The following is an 11,280-nucleotide window of genomic DNA, read 5'->3' on the forward strand; positions in this document are numbered from 1 at the left end:
ACTGAGCAGCAAGACATTAGCTAAAGCTGATTTCTTTACTGGAAAACTGCACTTGAGGAGCTTTGGAAGAAGTGTGTGTATATGTGTGTGTGGCAAGGGGTTGGATCTCAACAAGCTGCTGCACATTTTCTTCTCAAATGCAGCCTACACCTCAGCCTCAGCAGCAGATATAGTGTCAGGATTTGTACAGGCAGGCGAAAGCACATAGAGTAGACACGCAAGTTTCAGGCCCTCATGCTGTGTCAGCTTGCTGTACAGCTTCTCATACACAGAAACGTGTGCACATAGGCATGCGCACAGGTAGACATAACTGGATGCCAAGACCTCCTGCACTGGCCCTTCTGTGACCTCTAACAGTGTGTTCTGTGTGTGTGTCTGTGAGCTGCAAATAAGCCATGGTTTAATGATAAATGACCTAAGCTTCCAAAGAACCAGTTACAGAAATGTGATGACAAAAAGGTTAGACTTGAATATTCAGTGACTGATTTTAATGACAGTAGAGAAACTGAGTTGAAATGCAGCATTTATACAAGCAAAAAAACTGATTTACTGCACGTATGATTACACGCTAGGGTACAAAAACTGCTTTTATCTTGTCCAATTACAAAAAAAGAACTTCACACATAAGTTGAATTTCAAGATTCTTATAATTTATTGCAGTTTGCACACAATTTAAAAATGTCAACAACAGCACACCAAAAAATTACAAAACTAAACACAATTAGAATTTACTCCCCTTGAGAAAAACAAAAAAATCTATGATTGTCAAAGCTAAAAATGACTAAATCTGAAAAAGGAAAAGCAAAAAATAAAATTAAATAAAAAAATTAATCTCGAGGGGGAGCAAATATATCTCAATCAAAATCTGTTTGTTTTTTCTCCAGACAATGATTGTCCTTTTTCAAAAGAAATCAGTCTATTCACGCCCCCCCCCCCCCCAACCCCTCTTCCCATAAACTGTCTATTTTATTTTTATACCTTGCTTTTAAAAAAAATCTCCCCCTTTGTTTTCAAGTAAGCACAGCAAAAGATGGAGATGCCTCATCAGGGTGGATTCTTCACAGCGTCGTGAGTCGTTGACATCACTCCCACAAGTCCACCCCACACTTTAAATAAAATAAAATAAGAACACAGCAGGACTACAGCAGTTTAAGGCGGTCAAGTACAACCAGAGGAACAGAACGGGAAAAAAAAACATCGGTAATGATGAAAACAACAGCAGGATGGAGTGAGCCCATATGCAGAAATGCTGCCAGTGAAGAAATAATGTTTTGAGGGAAAAAAAAAAAAAAATGAGACGATGCGGTACAAACTGCCGCAATGTCACCCACACTGTTGCATTGGCAAAGCCTGTAGGTGCCACCAGATGACAGGACAGCACATACACCCATCCCACCCACCACAACGGGAGCATGCAGACACACTTATACACACACAGACGCATCTGAATGAGGGGAAATATGGAGCATTCACTTTTCAGTATCTCTATGTCCAATGTTTTCAGACACTTGACCATTATTTTGAAAATTATATTCAATTTTTGAAATACAGTGGTTAATGAAAAGGAAAACTTATTAAACTGATGTAGCCCCAACCTAAACACAACATTCATATACAAAACGTTTTCCAATTACGTGATCAAAATATAGTAAGACATCATTTTCTGATACATTTAATAAATTTCATGAATTCACACAATTTGAAACAACTATTTCTCATTTCTCTACAGTATCAAATACTTCCATAGCGTCAGAAATTTTTTTAATAAAGGCATCTTTTCAGCAAAAATCTGATTTCATGTCTTTTAGCTTTAAAAAGGTGCATTCATGCATGCCAATTCTCTCCCATCTATCTCAAATTAAGATTACGCTAAGTGGAAAACACACATACATCTTATCGCATTGACGCCATTGCATCTGATGTGAGATGCACTGCAATGAGTTGGGTGGGTTATTGCACTGAATCAGCACGGCCCTGCTCAGCTCAGCACAGCTCGTCTCAACATGACGCAACAGTGTGATGAGGATATTTGACCCTTCAACTTTCAGCAAGACAGCTCTGTTTCAGTCTCTCTCCTTCTTCCATTCTCTCTGTAGCCTTCACACTTTAGCCAAGTCAAAGCCACAAAACTGCACTCAACAGACCTGAGCGCAAATAAAGAAATGGCTTAACTGCACCTGGAGCTCAAGAGGACGGACACATGAGATGGAAAAGAAACATACAGCAGTGAAGAAATGTAACGCCTGAGGTGGAGCAGGAAAAGGAAGGAAGTGCTCGGTGGACGTAGATCTTCAGTAGATTAAATTGATATCTGACCAACCCAGTCAGATGCTTATAAACACACATGGACACACACACAGACACACACGCAGCAGAGATTAGTGCATATAGACACAGGCTTAAAATGCTTCATCATACCACTTCAACATCCGGCAGAAACACATTCTGTAACTTTCTTTTAGGAGCCCAGCGACAGACCTATGAGTATAAAAATCCACCATTTTACTGTGAGAAGTGTGATGTTCAAACATTTTCCCGATGCAAAAACGACAACTTAAGACAAAATTAAATTTTCATGCATTTTTTTCCATAGTCGTGAGAATAATATTCAGTTTTTCAACAGACCGCACCCCAGAGTAGTATTCACAAAGAAAAGAAAAGGAAAGCCCGTTGTGAAATATTTGATCAATTACAATGTGTACAGTAATACAGCAAATTCACATTTTATTTTAAAATATACATGTTTGGACGTCATGCAACAACAGCAGGTCCCATGTCAAAAAAGTAACAAAATAATAATAATTATAATAATAATAATAATTAATTTAAAAAAAATGTAAAGGATTAAAGTTTTAAAAGTATAGTAGAACAATATACAACAACCTTAAATACCTTTTTAACAAGAGATGTTTTAAAGACTGCCAGCTAGATTAAAAAAAATCTGTTAATAACAATAATAATTATAATAATTTGTAATGGTCTTTTCATGTTTAGAAAATACTTCAAATTGATTGGAAGTGAAAAAAGGAGGCTGTGCATTGCATGAGTGCCATCAGTTTGTCTGTCAGTCAGTCAGTCAGCTTTCCCCTGAAAACACAACACCAAAGAGCTTAACAAGAGAAGCGGGGAGCGCTTCGCTAACAACACCTCCGTGCCAGTAGAAATATAAATTAATACACACAAAACACACTCATACACACTCACGCACGTCAGGTGAAATTTTTGCCAGAGTAGTGCAGTATCGCGCACGCACACACATGCTTCTTCAAGCTGTGTGTGTGGCGGTATTGACTCGTGGTGATCACAGTACCCGTTTAGTGTATTGTAATGCTTTTTCAGTTCAGTGTGTTTGACCTGAACTCCTCCAATGGTGTCTGCTGTCTGTGGAACTGGGACCAATTCGCTGGCCAGCGTCGGAGTGCTGTTTCTGAGATGAAACACAAACAGAGTGAAAACTCTTCAAAAAAGCGAGACATTCTCGCTGGAACCCATGTCCTTAGATGCAATGAAAACCACCAAACAGAATGTATATGCCAAATAAAAATAAGAGTTCAGACTAAAATAAAATTACCCCAAACAGCAACACCAAAAAAACTCAGTAGTAACATTTTCATGTGCTATTAAAGTGCAATTGAATGAGATTTTGGGACACACAAGAACATGACTCACTTAAACCCCAAATATCAAACTTTGCCACCTCACTTTCACCTCCCCTAGCCTCTCTGCCCTTCTTCCACTTTCCATTCTCTTTCCCTTTGTCAAACCCAGCAGTCTGTTTCTATTTCCACAGTTCCTGGGAGCTGTCCTCAATCGCCCAATCCCTGACATTGGGCAGTGCCAGCGGTTCACTCTTCACTGACAGTGAGTTGACTAGTTCACAATGGAACTTGCGTATGTGTCGATAGAGGTCCCCGGACTGCGTGAAGCGCCGTTCGCACCACTTGCAAGCATGCGGCTTCTCACGTGTGTGCACCACTGCATGGCGGCTGAGGTTGTGTGAGTACTGGAAGCTCTTGCCGCAGGTGGTGCAGGTGTAGGGTTTCTCACCGGAGTGTGTCCGCTCATGGCGTTTCAGCGTGTACATGCAGGAGAAGGTCTTGCTGCAGATGGTGCAGGTGGGCACGTTGACGTCTCCGGCCGGCTTGGAGCGGATGCCCTCCTGCTCCCTGAAGTGGGAGCTGAGGTGAAGCTGGAGGATGTGTGGGGAGGGGAAAACCTTGTTACACAGTGGGCACATGAAGATCTGGGTGTGTTGAGCTGACAGCATGTTGGAGACATAGGGCAGCAAGGAATTATCCATGCTGGCCGCCTCAGCCTGGGCACGCTCATTTTCACCCCCCAGTATGTCCTCGTCCTCTGCTGTGGTTGGAGGTTTCTCCTCCCGCTCCAGCTCTGAGGCCAGAGAGGCTTCTCGCAGAGCGGACAGATGCGCTTCCAGGCCGAGCCGCCTCTGGGCCGACAGAGGCCCACCGACCCCGTGGTGGGTCAGGCCCCCGTTGGTGGTGGGAACTGTCGCCTTGGTGATGCCGCTGTGTTCCATGTCATAGTCCCCTCCTCCCAGTTCTTCTTCCTCATCTGAAGCCACACCCCTCTCCACCTTCACCCTCACACCCAATGGGCTTTGGAGGCTGTCTGGCGTAGCTGCTCCACTGAAATAGGACTGGTGGTGGTTACTGTGATTGCTACCAGCAATTGGCTTCACTGAAAGGTCCAGGACACAATCAGCCGCATCATTTGATACCCTCCTGCCTCTGTGGGCTCCACGAGAGCTAACGGAGTGGTGGGACCTCTGGGACATGGACCCAGTTGAGCTGGTGGGGCTACCGGCTGGAGAGAGCAGCTTTCCGCCCTCACCCAGCCCTTCTCCACCCTGTGTCTCTGCCTCGCCGTGCCCTGGGCTGGTTGTAGCCATGGCTGGTGTCCCTGGTCTGTCTGCAGATGGCAGCCTCAACCATAGTGGTCCTCCCTCAGCCTTGCCCTCCTCCTCTTCATCACTGTGCAGCAGGTCGGCTGTAGCCGGCCGGCCAGTGGAACCATCTGATAGACTGTCGGCCTTATCAGAGCAGCTAGACCCACCATCATCTTCTCTGCGCGTGCTGTCTGCTTCCGCTGTGGCCTTCTGCTTCAAACGTTTCTTACACACTTTGACAATGTCATACATGTGCAAGTAGCTTGCTGCTGCCAGCACATCCTCAACGGGAAGGTCCTGGAACTGCAGCTTGCCCTCATACATGAACTCCAGGAGCAGGGAAAAGGCTGGGGCTGTGACAATGTCACTGTTGAGGTGCACCACGTCTCTCTTGTCCAGCTGGTCCTTGTAGAAGAGGTGAAAGTACATGCTGCAGGAGGCCAAAACAGCACGGTGGGCACGAAACTGGGCATCCCCCACCAGCACAGTGGAGTCGCACAGGAAGCCCTGGTGCCGTTGCTCGCTCAGACACTGGAGTAAATGTCTGCTGTGGTCTGGGAACTCCATCCTGCCGTCCTCATAACCTGCAGCCACACACAGACACAGAAAAAATCAGATACATCTGATAAAGCTCCCAGTTTCCATGACAGACTTTTACAAATTTACAAATTAATATTGGTTTTTAAAGTTTTGCTAAGTTTAATAAACTAACTAAACTAATGAATGAAATATTGTGACGGTAAATGCACGAGAGAAAAATCACAGTGATATACACAGAAGACGGAACACAACAAACACTATTACATTTCTAAATGAAACATCAAGGTAAAATTAAAAAATAGAGATCATTTTGTTTGTATCATCACATTTTATGTTTAATGGCAATTTCTGCAAACAAAATTTGCTTAAATGAAATTAAAAAGAGATACAAGAGAAAAATGTCAACACATATGGTACAACATGCTGAAAACAAACCACTGAGAAGAAAAGGAGCAAGCAAACACATCAAGAGAACAAAAACACTGATTGAAGCATAAGAAGTAGAATTTTTTAACAGATGAGAAGTAAATAAAAATAAGACAAAAATGGAACAAAACACATAGCAAAGATAACCTATATATTTAAAATGTGCTTATAGCTTTTGTAGAAGGTAATAACCTATGCACAGTTATGGTGTTACATAAAAATTGCTTTTATGCTCAAAATCAAGACTCTGTTCACATAACTGTAAAGTCATGCTCACATTCCTTTGAGTGATTACAAATTTTCTGTTTTCATATAAATAGAAAGAAAAGGGGACATTTTAAAAAAATAATTACAATTTTAAAAAACAGTCACTAATTCACTTTTACCAAGATAAAGACTTGTCAGGTGAACCACCAGAGAGAGATTTTTCTACTCTGTCTTTCCGTTTTCTCTCTGTATCTAACTCCTCTGCCTGCACTCCTGGATTGTCGCTGCTCCTACGCTGGTTATTTTTATTAACCCACTTTGGCCTGGCCTGGCCCAGCCCTTTTAGGTAACCGGCTTTCAGCTGCACACACTGTCCTCACGTACACAACGCACACACTTAGTAGCAGCCTACCTACCAACCACCTCCACAGGCTAAGTCGAGCAGGAAAACTTGCCAATTGAAATAGCACTGTCGAAAACAAAACAGCTTGTCCCTTGTTTAACCTGTGAGCACCGGCTTTAGGTGCAAGATTAGACATGGAGAAAAAAAGACAGAAAAGTTACAGAAATGCTCTTTACGTGTTCTTAAAAGAGAATTTATTAGGCTGATTAAAATTAACTAATTAAGCAAAATCTCAGACAACAGAAGACAAAAACAAGAAGAAAATTTGTAAAATCAGTAAGTCCCACCTGTTAACCAAGTCAATTTGTCCTGCCTGAGAAAATACATGGGTCCCGCTCTGCACTGTGTTAACCAAAGCAGTTAAATCACCTCATTTGAATGAAGCTAAACCAAGAATGTCAGGGTGTGCTAGACTTGTGTATGTGTGTCTGCGTGTCTGTGTGCTCGCCCTCCGGCTCGTTCAGATCGCTTTTAATGAGGGAGCTTATGGGGACAAGGGTGTACCACCTCCCACCTCCCCCCCCCCCCAACTGTCCAGCCAAACCCCTCTGCCACCTCCTCCTTCAACACACTCACGCACACTCCTTCCCATCTGAATCTTACAAGAAAAACCCTGCACATCCGTCCCATAGTAGAAACTGCCCTCTTCTTTAACCCCCCCCACCACCTTCAACCACCACCCAGAAGAGAAGATTTACAATACAATCACTGTAAGTGCCCTGCTCGTCACAGCATCAATCCTAATCCTTAAAGATGGCTAAAAATAAAGACGGCGGTGAGGAGGGAGCCGTCGGCGGAGGCTCAGAAGGGCAGCAGCCCATCACCCAGCCCGCTCGACCTGGCCAGCCAGCTCAGGCAGTGGTCTGGGAGAGAGACACAGAGGGGCAGGGAGGGAGAGGGTGAGGGAGAGGCTGGGACAGCCAGGGAGGGAGGCTTACCCACATCTGATCCAGCTGACGGGGGCCATATGGCAGCTGCTAGCCAGATAAAGAGATTAAGACTAGGAGGGAGTGCGATTACAGCTGTCTAGCCAATTCAGGCAGCTCAAATCTGCAACTTCTAAATTAGTCTCCTGTACTCCAGCCGACAGGAGGGGAAAAAAGTGGGCATATGCTTTCAAGTAATTTTACAGGGAGTTAGATTTAACTGGAAGAAAAACAGGTAAAATGATTAAGATTAAATAACTGCATATTTTCTGTTTTGCTTTAAGACTTACATTTTTTAATTTTCTTAACAAAAAAAATATTTAATTTTTCTTTCCTCAAATTTAACTAATTAAAAATGTACTATCTTATATATCTTTTTCATTTAAAGTTTGTTGAAAAAAATATTTTAATCATTTCAATTGCATTCTAATAAATTAACTAAACTCAGCTGAAAAGACTGATTTCTCAGTTGTAACCCTTCTCAATGAATGTCTGAACAAACTGTCTGGCAGCACAAATAGGAAACAGATAAACAGAAACAATAGCTGAGTTTTAAATGCAACTCTCTAGACTACAAACTATAAACACAGCAGTGTTTTCCTGGACTGCAATTACCCCTCAGACAGGCAGCACCAACATGAGTTTACTAGTGAAGCTCTCACCAGCAGTTTCACACAGCGCTCACAGTGGTTTGACACACTGGAGATCCCCACAACAAAACAAAATAACTACTCGACTACCCCGGACTCTGCTACTCTATTCACTCTGTCTCATACACACATGCACACACACAGAACGATACCTGCAGCAGTATGCATCAACTTGATTAACTCCACTGTAGCAGAATAGCTGGGCTCTCTGGCTGGCTGGGAATGGCTGTGTATCTTTCTCTTTCTTTCTTGCTCTTTCTCTTCCTTGCTCGCTTTCTCTGAATCAATGAGTGGGTAGAAGAAGAGAGGAGAAGAGGGAGGCAGGCAAAAAAAAAAACCACGCTGTTCAAACTGCGAGGGACAGATGCAAAGTGGAGGAGATGTTGGAGGGGGAACGAGATACCACCTCCCTCCTCCTCCTCCTCCTCCTCCTAACTGGCGCTGATCGGCAGCCACAAACACACACACACACACACACACACAGCGTGCACACACACAGCACTAACTCTCCCAGGCTGCCGCTGAGACTCACAATAAAGGACTGGGGAGGGGTGGAGGCGGTGGAGGGATGGAAGAGGAGGAGGTGGGGTGGATGGCAGCCTGTCAGCTGCTCTGACATCATCCTCAGATGGAGATGCTACCTCCAGCTGTGCTCTTTCTACAGCCATATGCTGCCTACTCTACACTCCTGCCACCAGGCTCTTCTTTCATTCTACCAACACCACGCAACTTTGTCTCTCTGTCTTTCTCCCCTTTTTCTCTCTGACAAAAAAAAAAACAAAAAACAAAAACATCAACTAAATGCAGTGGGATGCTGATTTGGTTCATGAAGCTGCAACAACTGCACTCCTAACAAAACATAAAGTTTACAAAGCAAATACATAGGTTCTAAGTAAAAAAAAAAAATTCTAAATTTTTATAGTTTGGTGAAATTTTTATAAACACCTTTGTCTCCTTACCCACGTCTCCTTCAACTAACCATAAATAAAGGCCAACACAGCACATTTGCAACTGACAGATGCATGCAGCTGATATTGTTTTCCACTTCTTTACGGTTCAGCGCTGCTGCCTGGTCTTGTATTTATTCATTCATTCGCTCATTCACTCTCTCACCCATTCATTCATATATGCCCCCCCTCCCTGCTCGAACCCCTTGTACAACTGACAGGACTAAAAATAAAGTGAGAAAACAATGGAAACAAATCATAAAGAAAGAGCCTAATGAGTGCAAATCCTACACAAAAGGTATACAAGCCTTTAATAGTCTTGGGAGACACTTATTACAACAGCCTTATTGAGCTTTAGATTTACTGATAATGTGCAGATATTTAATACATGCGATTTCAGGAACTTGATCTACTTTTATCTGCAAATTTAATTTGTGTCCGTTCACCCCAAAAACCTTTAATAAAGTTAAAAAAAAATACAGGTATGGTTCACACGGTAACATATTACAGGCAAAGTTGTTATTATAAACTTATTAGCTTTTTATCACAGGTGCACATAAATTGCGGACTAAATGATAAGTACTTTAAAGTTATTTTGCTTTATCTTATACGTAGGGAAAAGCAACACGCAAGTGCACACATTACTAGATAATATTAGTTAACTTTTCCTTAAAGTTTAGTCAAATTACTTCACTCCAACTTTTACAATCTTTAATAAGCTTAGGTAAAAAAACGAATCCCTGCTTTCAAAGACAAAATAATCCGACTTAAACTTACATTAACCTCACCATCGGAGTTTCAGTTTGCATCTGTAATTACAGTGGTCGCTGCCACCACTGATGCACAATTTCAATTTCTGTTTTGCTTTGAGGCATTTTAATATCGTGACAGCGCTATACTGACACACAACTCAACACTATGATCAGTAAGCGTGTTACAAATTACACTAACACACACCTTAACTTCATTTAAAGCGGCGTAAAAATTTGCCAAGCGCGATAATGACTGTCTGTTCGCTTTGTCCGGCGGAGAAATTAGCATAAAACCCAAAGTAATGTTAGTGCTCACAGGTTATGTGACCAAACAAAACAAAACAAAACAAGGACAGAGTGTAATTCATTTCTCATCAGAGGACATGCCAAACAAACACACCGACAGAAAGAGACACACACGGAGACACAGTGACCCACGCAGCTAGCTAGAGCTCGATCACGGCTAACAAAAGTAACGCGAACGTGCTACAATATCGGGCTATTTACAGTAGTTGCGAAGGCCCCGCTGCTATGACAACAGCGCTAAAACACCACGGCGCTAACATAGCAACTATTTCTGCGCCGAGACAACACAGACATGCTAAGGAAGGTTTAGCTACTTTTTCCCCTCCGTAACCCACCCTGTCTTTCTCCTCAGCCTCCTTTAATCGGACTCCGGTATTAGAGGCAGCACTTACAGACAACAAGGTCCAACGTCTTCCCCGCTTCCTCCGTCAAATCCCTTTTCTTTTCCTTCGCAGGCAAAACTAGATCGACTTTGGACTAATTTCCATAACAGGCTGCCGAGGCGAGCAGGCGGAGGGACGGGGAGTGTAGCACTCTGCGGCGGCCAGATGTTTCCGAGCTGTTGCTGCTCAACTCGGGCTGGGAAAGGAGACGAGTTGACTGGCACGGCACGGAAGCCAATGGTGCCGGCGAGGAGGAAAGTGAAGGCAAATTGGAAGCGGCCCTCTAACAGAGGAGAGGGAGGGATATGTCTTCTTCTCTCGTCGACGTAGGTTGACACCAGGCAACGACAACAGCAGCACACACAGTGAGAAGGCAGGAAAGAAGAAGCTGGGCCAAACCAACTGGTTTTGCGAGTCACTGAGGTGGACTGGCGCAGCGGAGAGCGAGCGAGTAGAGAGCGGCGCGGTGCGGCTTGGGTAGTGTAGTCAAGCCCGGAGCAGGGGGGTGGGGGTGTGGGTGGAGGGAGGGTAGGAGGGAGGCGGAGCTGGTGTGAGCAGGTGCAGCACCTTGACAGGAACAAACCCTCTGTCCAAGATAACCTAGTAGTCTCACTTTGGTTGTACTCTGTTTATGGTAAAGAACAGTTGGTCTAAGGGCTGCAGCACTTCCAGAGGTTTAAAAAACAAACGTGGTCTCCAAAGTCTTCAGGCTTAAGCTGCAGTTTGATTTACATGTGCCTTGTCATTCCTCAAACAGACTTTCTGATTTCTGACCATTTACAGCAATTACAATGAACTGAAAAATAGTAAATGACTAGTTTAACAATACTT

The 11,280-nt window shown here is 43.5% G+C and overlaps 1 protein-coding gene across 3 annotated transcripts; it reads right to left on the reverse strand.

The window, feature by feature from the left end:
• Positions 1–994: 994 nt before the first annotated feature.
• On the reverse strand, positions 995–10,905 carry zbtb18 (zinc finger and BTB domain containing 18). 3 transcript variants are annotated; one of them, XM_026308534.1, is made up of 3 exons: positions 10,459–10,905; positions 8,214–8,339; positions 995–5,493 (listed from the first exon to the last, which is right to left on the reverse strand). In XM_026308534.1, the coding sequence occupies exons 2-3, from the start codon at positions 8,227–8,229 to the stop codon at positions 3,779–3,781; spliced, it is 1,731 nt and encodes a 576-aa protein (XP_026164319.1). In that variant the 5' UTR covers positions 8,230–8,339; positions 10,459–10,905; the 3' UTR covers positions 995–3,778. The 3 variants fall into 3 exon arrangements, with proteins under 3 accessions (XP_026164319.1, XP_026164320.1, XP_026164321.1); XM_026308535.1 differs by lacking the exon at positions 8,214–8,339; XM_026308536.1 differs by lacking the exon at positions 8,214–8,339 and having other exon boundaries at positions 10,402–10,905.
• Between the last annotated feature and the right edge of the window lie 375 nt (positions 10,906–11,280).

This window comes from Mastacembelus armatus, chromosome 15 (genome assembly GCF_900324485.2).
Source record: "Mastacembelus armatus chromosome 15, fMasArm1.2, whole genome shotgun sequence".
NCBI classification, from domain to species: Eukaryota; Metazoa; Chordata; class Actinopteri; order Synbranchiformes; family Mastacembelidae; genus Mastacembelus; species Mastacembelus armatus.